This window comes from Poecilia reticulata, chromosome 6, assembly GCF_904066995.2.
Source record: "Poecilia reticulata chromosome 6, P_reticulata-male-v2, whole genome shotgun sequence".
In the NCBI taxonomy this organism is placed as follows: domain Eukaryota; kingdom Metazoa; phylum Chordata; class Actinopteri; order Cyprinodontiformes; family Poeciliidae; genus Poecilia; species Poecilia reticulata.
The window spans coordinates 6,135,963-6,154,895 of record NC_088835.1 but is presented as its reverse complement, the minus strand read 5'-3'; the positions used below and the strand labels follow the sequence as shown (position 1 = coordinate 6,154,895).

The window sequence follows — 18,933 nt, the reverse complement described above, 5'->3', positions numbered from 1 at the left end:
CCAGCAGCGCAATCAGCTCCAAAACACCGTGAAGTGTCGGGGTCAGAGCCTGTGTTTTGGGCATGCTGAGCCAGAGAGCTTTATATTGAAGCGCTTTTTCTCTTGTAATCAGGGATAAGTTTGCGTGAGCGGCCGGGGCAGCGGCTCTGTAAGAAGCGGACGTGAACGAACACGGTGCCTGCATGCACGTTTGTCGGCTTCTTTGCCAGGGTTTATTTAGAGTTTACAGTAACACAGCAGGGGTGACAGTCTGCTTTATCCACCAGTGTTTGGTGTGTACGTTAAAAGCGTCTGTGTGGGCGTAACGTTCGGCGTGTTTGCTCACTGAAAGACGAGAAAGCCAAGCTGCTGAAACGCGCTCGTCTTCTAATCTGAACCGGAGAACAGAGAAAATGTCTGTACTGCAGCCAAAGTAGATCCAAATGCTGTACAACCCCCCTGCTGTTCTGCATTCATTATTCAGAGAAGGAATTAGAGTATGGGAGATTCTATGTTTAATTACTTTTCATTTACATGCATCTGTTCTCGAGAGAGGACTCTCGTTTGTCTGCTGGTCTCAGCGGCCGAGGCGGTGGAGGACGGAAGGAAGGAAGGAAGGAAAAGGGAAAGTGGATTATTTAAAAAGCTGGGCTCAGTGAAGTGCAGCCCGGCTTCTAAGGGGAACTAATAACCCCACATTTACAACAAAGACCTATTTATCAAGGATACAAAGCACTTAGAGACTGTTAATTAATCAGCAGCTGTTACACAGAAGGTCTTCCTTAAATTTTCGACTGGTTCTGCTTGTTTTTTGGTGTTTCTTGTGTTCCTGAGGTTAGTTAGAAGTAGACGGGCATCACGTCGAGCGGTGAAGCTGGAATATTCTCAGCCTGTAATCAATTCTTAATGGATTTTCAATCAGAAAGCTTCTTGGTATCCACCTCTTGAGGCTCCTCTCTGGACTTGGCACAGTGACCTACAGGGAGGCTGCAGATCTCTTTTGAAGATCTTGTTGCCACGGCAGCCGTAAACACGCCGAATAAAAAAAAAAAAAGAAGATTTCTCAACACCCCCCCCCCTGCTTTCCATCTCTACCCGGTGCTGCGTTGTCTGGTTTTGGGGTTTTTTCCTGCCATTTCCACCTACACAACCGGAGTAGCTTTTTCAAACAGATTCTTCCTGTGGATTTCTCGGTTGTGCGATAGCCTGGTAGATAAAAAAGATGGCTCTGAACCCGGAGCTGCAAGAAATAATCTTTTAGAGTCACTTGGGACAGTGGAGGAAAAGATGGGAGGAATACTGTAACATTTAGCACCGCCAAAAGCGACGTGTCGTTTATTCACAAAAAAGATGTGGATGTGAGACAGAACAACATCCATTTACAGATGTAGCACTGCGCAAAATAATTCATATCCCTTGAATATTTTCACATTACAACTATAAATGCATGTATCTAGAGAGGGAAACGAAAGGAAAATCCTGTACAACTGATGGACACGCCACTAAAGGTTTGCTAGAGAGCATTAGTGAACAAATAGCATTGTGAAGATAAACACCATCCATCATCCATAACGTCAAACCCACCAAAGCCATCCGTCTAAATGGTAAGACTCAGTAAGGAGCGCATTTAATCAGAGAAGGAACCAAGTTGCCCATGAATACGGTGGCCCAGAGGGGACAATGAAAAAAGTCAACACAGCTGCAAAAGCTACGAGATAACAGTGAAACCTGCGCCATGTTCAAAACAACGCAGCCGTAGTATAATTTCTGTTTATTCTGAAACAGAAATTATGCTAAATCCGAAGTGATGCTAAATTTGTTAACATTTCTTCTGTTATATCATAATTTCAGCATTGGCTTTTTGTTGCTTTTTTGTTGTTAGTTTGTGACTTTGGTTATGTTGTGACTTCAGTTATTTTGTTGACTTTTGTTGTGTTGCGGCATCGGTTACTCAATAGCAAGTAGTTTTTGTGATGCAGCTTTTCGTTTGTGGCTTGTTGCATTGTGACATTTGTTAGATTATGGTATTTGTTACTTTGTGACTTGTTTTTTTTGCGATGCAGCTTTTTCTTTGTGGCATTTTCTTGTTGCGTTGTAACTTTTTGTTGCTTTGAAACTTTTTGCTGTTGTGTTGGCATTTATTGTTTTTCTTGTGACTTTTGTTGTTTTTGTGACTTTTGCATTTTGTTGACCAGTCTGGGCCTCCGTACTTGGTGAATTCGTTGGGGCTCCAGACATCCACATCTCCAGGAGGGAAATCTTGTCAATTCAACAATTATTGCACAAATCTAAAGTCAGTGGAGAAGTGAAGCTAATGTTGAACAGAAGTTAGTAGAGGTTCTTAAATCCGGGAACGAGGTCTTACTGTCAGACGAGATAAAAAATGTAACTTTGTAATTAGATGCAAAACATTAGGTCTGGAGAAAACTAAAACAGCAAATCACTCTTTCTACACTTTTCCCCTTTTGAAACACAGCAGCTGGTCAGAGGCTTCAAACGTCTTGAGACGAGGGCAGAGCTTTTCCTCCCGGTAGGAAACCAAACGAAGGTCTTTCCTCCATCTCACAATCAGCCGAACACAAGAACACAATCTTTAACACCACCACGAAGCTTGTGGTCTCTCTACCCTTTTTGTTCTGCTTGTTGGTTCATTAAACTACAAGAAATGCAGTCTCTTTTCTCTTTTAGGAGCTATCGTTGTTCATGTCAGTTATTCTAAAAGATGTCTTCCAGGCATCTCATGATCCAACACTGTAGCAGCTTTTACATCTGTAAAGTAGGTGTCTAAGTGAAAAGACCTCAAGGTAAACAATTTGAAAGGATAATTTGTGTTAAGCCTTCTATATTTCCCATTCTCCATCATATCAATGTATCCTTGCTTACGTTGGTGAAGGTTGTGGCCATTGTTGAACCCAAGTGCCTGATATTTATGTCTGTGCCACCGTACTGTGTGATTTCTCCCTCTCTGCATTGGTTAGTGCCTGCTAACCCGCCATTGATGTTTTCTCTACCCCCTCTCCCGCCATGGGACAGCATGCTGCCCTCTCTCTTCGACCCCTGCACTGTTGTCCAGATGACCTCTGTTTTCCTCCAGCTGATCTGACCTGGCCTCTGCTCTCTTCCTCTAGGCTAGCCACACCGGTATGCGTTCATACATTTACAAGCAGAGCTCTGTGATTGGCTCGCAGGCAGAGCACACTGGCATGCGGACGTATTACTTCAGCGCTGACACCCAGGAGGACATGAGCACCTGGCTGAAGGCCATGAACCAGGCATCGCTGATGCAGAACCACCCCGACAGGCTCAGGTAGGCCCTCACACCCGAAACCTTACAGCACGCATTGCCAGAGGAGTCTGGTTCTCACATGAGGTCCGTTTCTACTTTGGTATTAACGTATATGGCAAAGAGAAGATATTCATTTGTGTCAACACCATATATAGCTTTTAGCAGAGGTTCAAAAACGTTTCCATGACACCCCCAAACTGCATCAGCTTCTGTCCGAGGACCCGCTTCGAAAACCAACAGAGAGTTCTACAAAATATGTAAAGAAACATCAACTTTCAATTTTTTTTTGTTTCACTTTTATTCACTGTTGAATAATTAATACATTCGTTAAGCATAATCTTCTCATACCTTCTGATCTAAGTTGGCCATGAGGTCTCTTTCTAGTAAAGCCTGGTGGCCCACCAGACTTATAGTAAATTTACTGGGGGAAACCTTGAATAAGATTAGCTAGCATAACTATGCAGATGATACACAGCTCTACATTACGTCACTAGGTGAACATGAACCCATATCCAATCACTGAACAGATGCTTAGAAAACATCAACGCGTGGATGTGCCACGACTTTCTCCAGCTAAACAAAAACAAAACTGAAGTTATTATCTATCCGTCCATCCATTTTCTAGCACCCTTGTCCCCAGCGGGATCAGGAGGGTTGCTGGTTCCTATCTCCAGCGAACGTTTTTGGCGAGAGGCGGGGTACAATCTGGACAGGTCACCAGTCCATAGCAGTGAAGTTATTACCTCTGGACCTAAAGCGAAACGATCAAGAAACATCATGCAGTTTCAGTTATTGAGCTATAAACTAGGTCTGTAATGTATTCTGGTGCTAAGAACATAAAGTGATTTATAAACTAACATTTTAAAGTCTATTCTCTGATCTATTTGACTTTATGCTTCTGTCTGCCTTTAAACACACCACTTCCCTTTAGGTATTCAGCCTCCCATCAAAATGAATATTGTATAGTGCCGTGTTCTTCAGCCTTTGATAACATGTATGACATCTTGGTTTCTCTCTCTCTGGCCGACTTTGCTCTCTGGTTGATTGAGCGTCCGCTCCGTGCGCAGCGTGTTTGTTTTTGTGCTTTGAGACATCGCGTTCAGACGACGGCGTTTTTTTTAACCATCGGCGGCTCCCTTCATGTGTTATTAATGCGTTGACGATGGGAGGTAGCGCAGATCAAATACGTACGGTCCCTCACTGGCAAGCTCAGACGCGGCCCACTGCCCCCTCCCTCACACACTCCCGTCCTTTCTCATTACTCCGTTCTTACGAGAGGAAATCCCACAACACACCGCTGCCTGCTTCTGAATGACAGAAAGAAAACCGAGCCTCCGACAGCTTCCAACCGGGAGTTCTCTGAACTTTCTGCTAAAGCTCCCTCTTTTCCGGTTTGTTTGCCTGCGGAAGCCGTGACAGCAGCACTAACACCACCTGCCACGTTGCGCTTTGTTGTTGTTAAAATTTTTGGTTGTAGTGTTTATTTTTCATGAGTATTGACAGGATGCAAAGGGAGTACCAAAAGTACTTTGTAACTAGCATCAAATGGGGTCAAAGCAGTCGCCAGTGTGCCCGTTTTACTGAATTATTTTTAGATAGTAGCTGCCGGGAAGGAGAATCTTGGCACCACAGGCTTTCTTATTATTATGCAAGGTTTTTCTTTCATGACAGAAACCTGAATATTTCGCAAGGCTTTTTCATGTTGGACTTAATTAATGAGTTTTGAATCAGCTTTTGCCTTTAAGGCTTTGCTTGTCAGCTGCGAAGCTTTAAAAAAAGGAAAAAAGAAAGAAAAAAGAAAAAAGATCTGCACGGTGTATTTAGTTCTGTCCTTAAAGTAGAAGATGAGGCTTAAAATTTCTCTTTTATGTGACAGCCATCTACTTTAGATTCGGTTCAGGACAAAAGAACAAAGATCTAAACTCTCAGAACATGGGAATACAATGTTCTGGAGATCAAATGACTTTAATGAGCTTATTATTTAGTGAGCAGTTAGGTATAAATGACTTTTTTTGAGCAAATTAGCCAGAGAATATCTTTTTTATCACTAGTGGTGCCTTGCTGTAAGTGTTCATGCCCCTTGAACTCTTCCACACGTTAGCCAAAACTATGAATAGACCGCAAGAATCTGAAGCAAAATTATGAACACGTTTCCAAGCAAAAATCTGAAAAGTGTGATGTGTGTTTGACTCTATGCACCTTTATTCCAACACCCCTAAAGAAAATATATTTAAAAAGAATATATGTCCACAAAAATTCATGCAAAATCAACAGAATCCTGCAGTTTTTGGGGCTTTTTGCAGAGTTATGAGTTTATTGCAAATTTTCTGCAAAAATTGTCAAAAAAAACATTGAGTGCAACTCACCGACTCCCACCTGCAGGAGGCAGTGTTTCTTACTTCTGTGGCCTCAACATTATTAATATCATTATATCATTATTATGGGGAGTTTCAACAATCAAAACTATGAAAGAATTTAAAGGAATGTTTGGTGTCATTTTGCTCATCTTTTTTCCTTGGATTCCAGATTTTTTTGTGTTTTTTAATGAGGAAACAATATATTTCTAAAGTAGTATCACAAAATCAGTGATTTGATGGCAAAAAACCCCAAACACAAACACAAAACAAACTACATTATGAAAACCATGGATCGCAGCAGACGGGTCAGGGAGAAGTGTGTAGAGAATTTTAAAGCATCTGTAGATTATGCAGCAATATCTCAAACTTTGAAAATCTGCATCATAAAGGTGTGATACCATGGAAATACAGAGCCCATATCGCCGATGCTAACGCCAATACTTCTTATTTCAGTTTGACATCATCAAGCTTTGGGTATTTTTGTAGAGTTTCATTGTATTATTTAACATTATCTGTCCGTGGCTCTCCTTCTCTCCAGACCCGTTGACCAAGTCACCTCGTTGTTGCAACAAGCTGTCCCGCAGACAAACCATGTGAATCACCACAAGATGAAGACCGTAGACTCTGAAACCACAAAAGCAATTGTCCACGAAGTTCTGCTGGAGCCCATTCACCGTAACACAGAAGAGCTCTGCAGCTTTCACCAGGACGCCGGCAACTTCACCCTGGAGCGCCACGCGGGGACCGCCTCTTTGGAGATGGACAAACAGAGCCCCCTTCCATCCAGACCGCCAGCCGCCTCCACACTCCCTCTGTCGGACCGCGCATCCGCCTCTGCTCCCGTGTCCAGGGTGACGTCCCGCGCTCCGTCCCGCTCCGCCTCGACATTGCCCTCCAGCCTTTGCATGAGGAACGGCCTGGTGTCCACGCCCAGCCCCATCCTGGAGCCCAACGGCATCGCGGCGGGGACGTACCAGAGGGCGCCGGAGCCGGCAGCCTCCGACACGTTCAAGCATCTGCAGAGGAGGAACACTCTGGAGCAGGTGGAGCAGTGGGTCAAAGTTCAGAAGGCTGAGCAAAGGGGGTAGGTCAATATTGTTCACTTTGCATAAAAACTTTCTGATTTTAGTCACTTGATTTTCAGCTGTAAAAAATGTTGCTTCTTCGAAACGGAACTTCACTCTTGATGAGCTGGTGATGAACATCTTCCGTCTGGGTCCTTACTACCAGCCTTTGATATCATCTGTGCACGTTTGTCGTAGAAATGCAGCTACTGATTCTTCTTACTTTCAGATCACAACTCAAAGCTTACAGCCTTTCCTAACTTCTTATTTACATTGCTTTTATTTCACTTTATGTTGTAAATTGTTCCTGGGTGTCTTGAAAGACACTAGAGATTCAGAGACTCTCTTAATGGTAATTATTGTGTTGGAGGAAATTATTTCTGCCGTATTCCTCTTCAACAGCCCGCCCTCCAGAGAAAACACCCTTCCCCGCCGGACGCCGCCCACGCAGAACAAGTACACCTCCATGGATGCCTTTCAAACTTTGCCAAAAACTCCACGCCACAGCCCCCCATCGGGTCGACTCGGCGAGTACAAGTACGCCCACGACCGCCTGAGCCACTTCCGCCTCACCCCAGACCAGGGGGGCACGGGGTCCAACACAGTGCTGCAGCTGTACGAGTGGCAGCAGCGCCAACAGTTCCGTCATGGCAGCCCCACGGCGCCAATCTACACCCCGGCCCCGGATTACCCGTTCGGGCCCCGCCCCCCGTCCACCGTGCCGCCTTCCTCCTTGTTGCGCAGGTCGGAGGGGTCTCCTCGCTGCGTGTCGGTGCCACCGTCGGCCGCAGACATCCCGCCACCGGGGCCTCCGCCAGGCACCAGCAGGACGCTGTCCCCCAACCGAAGGCCGCACACTCCTGCCGAACGGGTGACTGTAAGGCCCGCTGGGGACGGGCCCCAGCTGAACGTCCCCTTCACCGTGTCCCCCCGCAGGAGCAAGTCTCAGATGCTGAAGGTAAGAATAATACTCAACAGCAGTGGTCCCCAAACTAGGGCCCGTGGGCCGCATCCGGCCCGCCTCCACATTTGGTCCGGCCCCCTGAACAATACCAGAGAGCATTTAGATTTTTTTTTATATGCCGTATTTTCTGGACTATAAGCCGCTACTTTTTTCCTAAGCTTTGAACCATGTGGCTTATATGTGGATTTTTCTTCAACCACCACGGGGGTTTTTGGCAGGAAGTGAATCATTGGAAGTCAAAATTGGAAATAAAAGAAGAAAGCGCCCATTAAAACGGAATTAGGTTTTAATAGGGAATTGAAATTTGAGAATGTTGTTGATCAGTTAAATAGCATTGAGGGGAAAAAGAAGATTTTTCGTTTTTTAAATAATACTGGGATCATTATGAGAATTTGAGGTATGGATATTAGGATCCAGTAGATGGCAGTAGTGCAACAATAATTGATGCAAGCTGCCGTTGGAATCTAAAGAACAAGGTGCCCATTTTCATTTAGCACATGCTAGTAGCAGACATGAAGGATCAGCACTTTTACTGTTACAGTTACCGTTCGGAAACTATCGTAATCAGTTCAGTTAAATCTAAACTTGGCAACTTTTTCTTTTTCATCCGTAATAAATGTGATATTCAATTGACCTGTTATGACTCAATTTTTTGGGGTCTGCCCCCCTCTGCTGGTGCTGCATTGCTTTGGAAAACCTGGAGCAGCAGAGATATCTGTGGATAATATGTGTATGTTTACTGGGTTTTTTTAAAACTTTGGGGTTGTGGCTTGTAGTCCGGAAAATACGGTATTTATTTCATAAATAGTGTTATTATTTATTTCCTGGATTTTTTCTGTGAAGAACCCAGAGAGGGTTATTTGATTGTGCTTTCTGGAAAACAATACATTTTTATATTTAGGCACTCCTGGCAAACGTCACACTTTTTCTGTTACAAACTGACTCCGGCCCCCCACCAGAGAAGGGAAAAGTTATGTGGCCCTCACAAGAAAAAGTTTGGGGACCCCTGCTCAACAGAATCAGAACAACCTTCTTCTACATTACTGCATATTTATGACTTTACCCTCCAATAAGACGGTCAGCAGTGGTTCAGGTAGTGGGTGTTTGTTTGCCTGATTCTGTTTTCATGCATCCTAGAAGAAAATATCACAGATTTAGAACAGTGAAATCCAACTATTTCTTGAGACGTTACATACTGCAATTAAACCTGACTGTAACGGTATCTATTCTGAGTCTGTAGCTCCATCTCACCCAGATCGTTAACTACCAACACGGATGTCTGTGTTGCAGGCTGCTACTATTGAGAGACGCTCGATGCCTTCAACTGGCTACATCACTCACACAGTCAGCGCTCCCAGCCTTCATGGCAAGACGGTACGTTTAATAACTGCATTCACTTCGGATGCACACGATGCCAAAACCTTTAAGATTTCAGGCTCTGCGTTGCGGAGCTCCTCGGTTCTGCCAGCGGAGGGTTTTAGCGACCGTTTGTGGATTCATTTCCTGGTCAGTTGGTTGTTGATCAGAGAACTGTGAAGTCCACTTTATGTGTAGCAGATTTTTGTTTCAGCCTCTTTAATCTTTAATTAAGCTGCAGTTCTGCTTGTCCAGATCAGCGATGAGTCACACGACGCATTACACTGCAAAAACCCAACATCTTACTAAGTATTTTTGGTCCAGTTTCTACTGCAAATATCTTGGGGCACTTGAAATAAGACGATGCTAACTATTAAGAAAGAGCAACAGCAATAATCCATAAGGTGGGACATTTAGAAAGCATTAACACCTTTTTTGTGAAATCCAAATTATGAGTTTTTTGACCTGGTGAAATGACACAAAGCCAAAAACAAGCAATTTTTGGAAAACATTCAACAATTGTTTAAGACTACAGAGCATATTTATAAGTTAAAGAAGGTAATGTAGACGTTACATACATCTATATTACAGTTTAAAATATGCAAATTCAGATCTACTAGAAAAAACTTGAATCATTCAATATTGAACTTAGACCAAACAGTTCAAATGATCAGATAAACATATGATTATTGCTGAATTTAATACATTATATTATTAGTCAATTGTTGCTGGTGTTTTTGTTATTAACATTAGTTTTGTTTTTTGGTGAAATTTAAAGGAATAGCAATTGTTCATCTGCTGTGTTTAAAATTAGATGCTGTATTGATGCGTTTACTATTAGATGCTGGTTTAGTAGGTACATGTATGAATTAAATGTAAATGTAGATGGTTAAGGAGGGGGAATTTTGATAAGTTTATACTTCTACCCACTTCCTTAAATTTCTAAAACAAAAGCTTTTACGCTAAGCTCCATGCTGTATTTTTTGTACATATTCAAGAAATAAACAAGTAACTTTTCAGCAAGAAATACAAGCTTGTTTTAACAATTCCTCAATATTGATGAAAAACTATTAGTTATTAGAATAACAAGCTGCCATTGTAATAAGACATTTTAACGTGACATTTGCAGCAGAATCTAGACCAAAAACACTTGGTAAGATTTTGTGCTTCTGCATCGTAGCACAGTGACAGTGAAGGCATTGAAGAGCTGAGTGGGTTTTTGTTCAGCATGTGAGGTCAGTGTTGAGAGCTGCCAGACTGAATATCCTGCGGTGCCTCCCGACAGCCGGAGGAGCTCACTCTGCTCCTCATTCAACTGCGCCGCCACCAGGCCAAGATGGCCGCTGTGCGTCAGCAGACCTTAGCTCAGATCCAGCGGCTGAACGCTCCCAGAGAGTCCTGCCACCAAAACCGCCTCCTCACCGCTGTCGCCGTTAGCGACAGCCCCCTCCTCCTCAGCGCCACCGCGTCTCCTGAGTCGCACCTCGAAGATGTCGGCCTCTGCAGCGTCCAGGTGGGGCCCCGAGAGGCATGGCTACCCCTCCCTCATGTTACCAGGAGCTGGTAGAGGCTGCCACTAAATCTTCATTAAAGGTTTTATAACATTAAAATTATACATATCAAAAAAAGAATTTTGACAATTTGTTACTTTTTTATGCAACACACATCATCGGATTTTTTTCATTATAAAATTTAAATGTTATTGTATTGACAAAGCTTTACATATGTAAATGTCTAAAACTGGTAGAAACACCACAAAGTAAATGAAATCCAGTTTGACATTACTACTTTGTGCTGTTGTTTTAGATAAAATCCTAATAAAATGCATCAATCTTTGTGGTGGGAATACTTCCGCTAACGCGCTAAGGGCAGAGCTAATTTTCTGTTTCGTGCTTTTGCTAACTTTGAAAACATTTAGCACACTAAGCTTCCCCTAAAATACATTTTCCGGATAAACTCTAAAGCGGTAATTTACTTGGTTGTTTTGTAACATTTCGGGTGAATAAGGTTCAACATCTTTGTTGAAGTTTTGGTTCTCGTCTCGTAGGAATTGTTCGAGCTGTTAGCCATTTCTATTCACCTCTTTTTTTGAGGTTGGTGAAGATTGTTTACACAGCAGTTTTGTTTTCTCTTGATTTCCAATCTCTCTTTTTCCTGTTAACTTTTAGACTACAGGTCTGATATATTTTGAATTGAAGTTAGCGCTTTAGCATTAGCTTTCACTATCGTGTTGGTGTAGTGCTTAGGTGTTACACCAACTCTAAAGCATATTGCTGCTAATACTAGCGATTTAGCATTAGCTTCTACTAAACATTGTGTAGATATAGTGCTTAAACATTACACCACAGCTAACTTGTTGCTAATATTGGTGCCTTAACATTAGCTTCCACCAAACACCATGTCGGTGTAGCACTTCAACATTAGCGGACCTACCATTTATGATTAGTGATTTAAGGTTAGCACAACTAACGAACATATTTTGCCTGTCACTGTGTAACATCAATAAAGAATGCCATCTAAACCTGGACTACATGACCAAGCAGCAGCCTAGTTTAAGCAGTGGCAGCTTCTACTCACTCTCCTCCTCACTGAGCGCTGTCCTGGCTGCAGAGACCCATCCACCTCTTTACCATCTGCTGCTCTTTGGCTGATCCGTCTCCATGTCGTGCTTCTACCGATGTCGTCTGTAGCATGATGTGTTGCAATCCCTTTGACGTCCACAAAGCCATCCCATGCTTCAAGCGAGCCATTTGGCCGGTCCTGATTACGTGCCAATCGGTTTTGGTCTTGGTGCTGCGTGACGTTCCTTTTGGTCCTCGTCATGAAGCTTGTTTTGATGTTTTCTGTCTGTGAGATGAGTTCACGGCTCCCTCTGATGGAGCTGGTCGCTCTTTTTTTATATGTTGTGGACAGCGTGTTTAACCGGATCTCAAATCAAAACGAGTGTAAGACGTTTTTCAGTGTGGGTGCAACTTTGTCATTCTGCATGTCAACAGGAGGTCTGTGGTTGATACTCGGGGTGCACCGATCAATTTCATTCATTTTGGGCGATCTGTTTACTTCCGCACAGATATGAAAATCAGTCACTGTCCCTTCTTGTGAGAGAGGGCTGGTGATCAGCCTGAAAACTGCAATCGGTGCACCTCTAGTTGATGCTTTTGTAGAAGAGTCAGACTGCACATTGTTGGGTTTGTTTCTGAATCGGATGGTTTTTGCCCTCCAGGCTGATGACACGTACATGCAGCTGAAGAAGGACCTGGAATATCTGGACCTAAAGGTGAGAAAACAAATTGCACAGTTCAGTCTGTTGTATTTTCTCTGATTTGAAAAGCCTCACACTCCGACTAACACGCCGGTCTCTGTTACTGAATGCACCCTTCTGTTCTACGCCCAACCCTGAACGGTTGACCCAAAACATTCCAGCTGTAGTTCCAGATTATTTAAGAGTGGTGTTCCTCCCAAACGCTTGACCTGCTGTTAGAAGCAGCCGCCATGTTGTGACTGCGGCTCTTGTGTCTCTGTGATTTCTGACTCCCAGATCAGAGCTCTAGAGCCGCTGATCCTCGCAGTTCACAGTTTACTACTGCACTGCACTGCTGGGCCACTCAGGCCTTTAATGAACGTAAGCTCTATTTGTATGTAGCTACGTGTCTCTGTGTCCGGTAAATGTTCTACAACGTAGCGTGTATGTGTGTGTGTCTGCTTGTGCATGTTTGTGCCGTGGCGAAAGCAGGGAGGTTTCTGTGTCGTGCTCTATAGTAAGACCATCCCATCGCTTTGCAGCGCTGCATTCACAGCTCAAACAGCATTGTGACTCCATACCTCCTCTCCACTGTGTGGCGATGTTGGCCAGGCTGTTGAGTACTGGGCATGGGATGGCTCGGCAGTGCATGTGTTGTGGCTGTGGCTGTGACCCGGTGGTTGAAAAGCCAGCTGCTTCTACCATCGCCTCTGAAACGCTGCACCTCCCTCACAAATTGTTTTAATCCTTGACTAAATAAAAATGGATCTGTCAGTGATTTTTGGCAATAACCTAATTGTTAAAACTGATATTTAACAAGTAGGTTTAATTTCTTTTTTAATGTGTGGTTCTGTTGAGAGGTTACGAGCTGTTACTATCTTACTTGCACTTATGTGAAGATGTTTACATTGCCATAACAGTAAGTAACAAAAAATAGCATTTATTTTGAGCAGAAAACCAACAAGAAGTGAATGCATTTCCGCTAAATAAAGTAGTAGTTTTCTAGACTATGTAACACAAACTCTTAAATAATTTTGCTATCCGATTATTAATCGAAAAAATAGCGTTGTATTGACAAGTTGAGTGGAAAAAGTGAGGATCTTCACGTTGCTGCATCATTTGCTACACATGATCAAACTAAAGGAACGATGCTTTAGTGTAACATAAACAAAATGTGTATTTTATGTTAAAGAGGGAATTGAATTCTATATTTATTTGCATTTTATTATGCATTTCGAATATTGCATAAAAGTCACTTAGATGGTAAATAAAACATCAGCAGAATGTGCCAACTTTTTTATCCAATTAATCGATTAATCGTCAGAATAAATCAACAAAATAATCAATTAATAAAATAATTATTCGTAGCCCTACTACATTATGTTCAAAGAGGCGATGCTTTGTCCAGACAACCCTTGCAAACAAGTTAAACTTGTTCAGATTTTTTTTTCTTCAAACTTCACATTATACCGGAGACCTGTAGTTTCAAGTTTCTTGCAATTTTCCTGGCCATTACCCCATCTGACGCTGGGCTGAGTCCACTGACACCTCAACTCTGGAAAAGATTGGCAGCTGTCTTAAATGTTTTTCGTTTGTAAATAGTTTTTTCTCTTTGTAAAATATTGGGTTTCAGATCGTTTGGAAATGGCCTTAAAACCACTCCCAGATTGATGGACAGCCACAGTTGCAGGGCGTCGCAGATGCCTCCACCTCGGCATTTTAATAACACCCACCTGTTTGCTCTACAGCTCTACAGCAACAATCGCCCCAACTTCCTGCTTTAATAGTCGGACTGAAATGATTAATTGGATTAATCGCGATGAATCGATCATTGAAATAATCGTAAACTAATTAATAATCGATTAATCGTTGACTTGCGTATACAAAAAAAGACAAATTGTTGAAAGAACAACATATTAAGAGCAGTAATTAAGCCAAAAATGTACAAAAATATCAACATTTTGTATTTAAACTAAAAAAAACTTTGTGAATATGTTCAGCCCAAAACACCTCTAGTGGCATGGTTTTAGCTTCACTTGTTTCAGATGCTTTAAAATAATAAAAAATTCAACACCTTTTGCTGTCCAATTATTAATTGTGACATTAAGTCAATCAGAAAGGGTTGAGTTTTTCACATGTTGATGTTAGAAGGATTTCTTTAGCGGCAGAGACACTGATGGTCCAGCGTATGCTAAAGGAATGCTGTTGTTAAAATTTAGATAACGAAATGTTTATTTTTCTTATTTAAAAAATGAATTATATTTTTATTTTCATCTTTTAATGTACCTGTGATATTGTATAGAAAAGGTTTTTAAGTGGTTACGTTGAAAAATCTGCAGAATATGCCAAATTTTTAAACCAATTAATCATCCAAATAATCGATAAATCGATAACAAAAAAGTGTTAATTGCGTTTAATTTGCTGATGATGCACTTATCTGCTGCGTCTTTCATTTTCCCTTCTAATAGAAGCATCAGGGGAGGCCTGTCATTATTAACTGCTCAAAAGTTTTCAACAGAGCCTCACTTCAGAAATCCAACCTGTCCCTTTAAATGAGCCCTCACCTGTGTTCTCAAACGTTCTCCTGTTAGACGGATGAATAATCTGAAGGCAACGAAGGTTTTACAGGCAAGTGAATTTTGTGCAGAGCTTCAAAGTGTCCATAGCCACCATGTTGTTCATGACCAGACGTCGCTCACCTTGTTCATGTTCACAAGGACAAGTGAATGTCAACGACAGTCTTCCCCTGGCTTGTGGTAGTCTACAGCTGCTCCCAGTGTTCTGCACTTCCCTTTGTCTTGGAGCTAATGTAGCGAGAAGCCAGACGCCTCGCCTCAGCAAACAGCTAACATCTGGGTCTGTTTACGTTGAAATGTTGCAGGTAGCTGGAAGTCAGGTGCTGAAGGAGGCGGGGAAGCCTGTCAAGGTTGCAGAAAGCGATGTGGATGTGAGTATGACGATCCATACGCTGGAGCCATTTTAACCGCATAAATAATCTGATTGAAATCCTCTTTAGACAGGTTGTCAGTTTATTGAATTTCTCCACCAACATTTATGGATTTCCAATAGAATTAGAACAGAATTTATTTTCTCTCTTTCCTTTCTTCCTTCCTTCCTTGGACACTTTGAAGCTCTCCTTCCTTCCTTCTTTCCTTCCTTCCTTGCTTGGGGTTTTTACAGTTATTTAAAAGCCCAGCCTTGTTAGAAATCTCTGCTGTGAATTCCTACTGACCTTCTGGATCTAAACTGTGGAACTGAATCAAAGTACTGATGTCTTTGTGAATTTAAAAAGGGGTTAAAACATGGAATTTGCAGACTAATTATTTATTGGAGCTATGAATACTTCTGATTAGACATTAGAAGGTAACTAAGTAAAGTGATTTAATGTGATGTGTCTGATGTTCAACAGAGGGCTTCTGGTAAAAAAATAAAAAATAAAAATCTAACCTCTTTGATAGAGAACAAGGACACTGACAGTGTCTTAAAATGATGGTTTTGTTTACACCGTCGTCTTTTTCTAAAAAGCCATAAATGCAGCACTTTGGCCTCCTTCCTCTGCTGCTCATAAACAAGCGGAGATTGAAAGCTGTTGAAAACAACTCAGTTCACTCAGAGTCAGAAGTAACGAACGGCAGTACAGCTGTCCTCACTAAACCTACTTAAGATAATTTATTTTAGAAATGTTTAATATTGTAAGAAATTGATGTTTTTTATGTTAAATTATTTACTCAAGCCAAAAATATTTGCTATTTAAAAAAGATTTGCCCTCTACTGTACTGATGTTCGGTCAAGCAGAAAGAGTTTTTTGCATGTTGCAGATGCTTCCTTTGCTACAGATGATCTAAAGGAATTCTAATTGGATTTTATTTTCTGATTTAGAAAAAGGAATGCATTTGTTCATTAGCAACATGAAGTGGACTCTATTCATCTTTGACTCGGATAATCCAAATAATTTCCCAAACCTTACACTATTTATGGACATTCATGTGAAAGAACTCCCATTATACAACCATACCCCAAGAACGGGGGTCACCATGGAGACCACGTGACAATGTGTCAGATTGATGACATGAACTCAGATCAAGCTCAGTTGAAGACAGCGTTTATTGTTTCTCTGCATTAAAACTTCCATCAAAAGATGGTTTGTTTGAGCCAGTTCTTGAAAAGTGAACATCTTCTAACACACCTGCACCAGACAGGTGGAGTTAAGACGCAGTAAATATTCACTAATCCACCCATTTCATCCTGACCCTCTATTCTGTATGCAGTCAGCGCAGCTGCAGGCACACGGCTTTAATTAAGTAAGAGGGCCACTTCATTATCAGAGGTCGACGCGCAGACACTCTGATTAGCCCTTGAGAGCGACTTCATCTGGGTAAACACTGCATGCCACCCAACTCTGCTTCTCCCCCTGCAGGTGAAGTTGAGTCGGTTATGTGAGCAGGACAAGATTCTGAAGGACCTGGAGGCGAGGATCAGCTCCCTGAAGAACGACAAGGTAACCCCTCTCTGAAACGTAACCCCACGATTGCGCTGGTAAAAAAAATACAGAAGAAAGTAGAGTTTTTTTCTCTAAATAATGATTTTTTTAAGGTTGTTTTGACTCTAGTGGCCTTTATTTGATAGTGAATTGACATGAAAATGGGTAATGAGAGAAAAGGAAGGCATGCGGCAAAGGTCACCAGGCTGGGAATCGAACCTGCAACGGTTGTCGAAGACCCCTTATGTGGGTTATACTTAACCCCTGCACCATCACAGTACCCCTAAGCAATGATTTTTACTGAGAACCAATGTCCAAGAATCATCAAACTTTATTGGGTTTTTATTATTAAATGCCATAAATTAGTCTGAGGAGATGGAATAAGTGATGTTCTAGTGAGACGTTGTTGCGAGTCGGGATGTTTCGTGGTGAAATGATGCCCTCTGTAGGCGGTTTTAACTCATCACAGTCCAGCTTCCCAACATGTCTCAGTCCAACCCTCTGTTAGTAAAACCAGTTTTTTCAACTTTTTTTGAGCGAAGGCTCTTTTGTTTTTATTGAAAAAATCACCAACCAACCAAAAATGTAAACAAAGATACTCTGTAGCCGCCTATATTACATATATAGTCATTCTTATCAAAGTGTCTTGAATAGGAATCAAATAAACATTAACATGTCCACTTCAAAAATACACCTGAACAGTGCCGCAACACTGTGGTGTTAAATTGAAAGAAGTTGTAGAAAACTTCAGAGTATTTTACAAACTAATCCACAAGCCTTCTTATAGCCAGAATACAGAAAATAATTCTTATTCTGAAAGAAGCAATAATATTTGGGAAAGATTTCTCTATTACAATATGAAGAGTTGCATGTACAAAATGTCAATATCTGTATATTTTACCCATCTAGTGTGAAACCTGTGCATGTTTGGATGAAAACAACTGATTTCCTGGCAGAAATTGAAGAAAGACAAGCTCTTCCTCAACAGCTCTCAGTCTCTCTCTCCGTTTTTAGTTTTTATAGTAGAAAGGCTTGAGAAGCTCACATCACACAGATATGTTGTGGGAAATGGACCCATGTTCTTTCCAACTACTGCTGAGCTTCACTGTCTTTTCCATCACTGTCGTCACAGTGATGAGCATTGTATCTAGTCTTGCTAGATACAATGCTCTCACCACTACCTGTAACATTCATGCATCACTAATTCTCTTGTTTTAATGTAAAATGCTCTGTACCTACTGCCATCTAGTGGTAAGAAAATTGCATGATTACGCTGCTAGTCACTGCTACAGCAGAGACACTCGAAGATGGCATTATTTGCAGATAATTAATTCAGTTTAAAAAAATCTTTTAAGACCAATTACCGTATTTTCCGGACTATAGAGCACACCATACTATAAGCCGTACCTTCAAATAAAAAACAAAACAAAACAAAACAAAAAAAAAAACTGGAAACGTACATAAGCCACACTGGGCTATAAGCCGCTGGTGTCTCTGCTGTTCTCGGTTTTCCATAAGGACCCAGCAGAGGGCTGCGTCCTAATAAATCTGCTGGACGCAGCACTCCGTCTCCAAAGCTGAACCATGGTTTCGTTCACGCCGAGTTTACGTGCAGCTGCTCTATTTCCCTCCTGTAGTGCCAGATCGACAGCCCTCGATTAAAAGCTGCATCATATGAGTTTGAAAGCATTTCTCCGTCGTGCCTGCGGCTAGCATGTGCTTGTTCTAAAAATGAAAATTAGCGCGTTCTTCTTTGATTTACAATTTTGACATTGAATGATTCACTTCCTGCCAAAGAGCTCCCTGGTGGGGGTTCAAAGCTTAGGAAATAAGTAGCGGCTTATTGTTTGGAAAATACGGTACCGTAGGTGAAATTGGATAATTTCCATGGCACACCTGACGATCACTCACGGCACACTAGTGCACCGCAGTACAGTGGTTGAAAAACACTGAGTAAAACAATACTCTCCTCAACTCAAATTATTTTTTAAGAAATGTAAAAAATATATATTTCCTATAGATTTATTTCTATGTTCTCTCCTTTTTGTTTCATTAAACAATGTGAATCATAATAATTTATTCTTTGCATGTGTTTTCAAATAACAAAATAAGCTGCAGACAACTACAGAGGCAACTGCTCCATCAGCCTTTACTTATCCAAAAATAGAATAAAATGTATTTTCTTTTGAGAACTGAAGTGTGAAAG

General features: G+C 41.7%; 1 protein-coding gene across 15 annotated transcripts in view; it reads left to right on the top strand.

The window, feature by feature from the left end:
- The window catches only part of LOC103465714 (pleckstrin homology domain-containing family A member 7-like), a 151,876-nt gene that overhangs the window by 116,844 nt on the left and 16,099 nt on the right, over positions 1-18,933 (top strand). For 8 of the 15 annotated variants that reach the window (XM_081607724.1, XM_081607725.1, XM_008410787.3 and 5 more), the window contains 9 exons: positions 3,108-3,286; positions 6,161-6,706; positions 7,089-7,644; positions 8,941-9,024; positions 10,292-10,519; positions 12,230-12,283; positions 12,545-12,628; positions 15,129-15,194; positions 16,665-16,745. In XM_081607724.1, coding sequence (XP_081463850.1) covers positions 3,108-3,286; positions 6,161-6,706; positions 7,089-7,644; positions 8,941-9,024; positions 10,292-10,519; positions 12,230-12,283; positions 12,545-12,628; positions 15,129-15,194; positions 16,665-16,745 — 1,878 coding nt within the window. The remainder of the gene's footprint in view (positions 1-3,107; positions 3,287-6,160; positions 6,707-7,088; positions 7,645-8,940; positions 9,025-10,291; positions 10,520-12,229; positions 12,284-12,544; positions 12,629-15,128; positions 15,195-16,664; positions 16,746-18,933) is intronic. The other 7 variants (XM_081607726.1, XM_081607737.1, XM_081607728.1 and 4 more) reach the window with 4 other exon arrangements.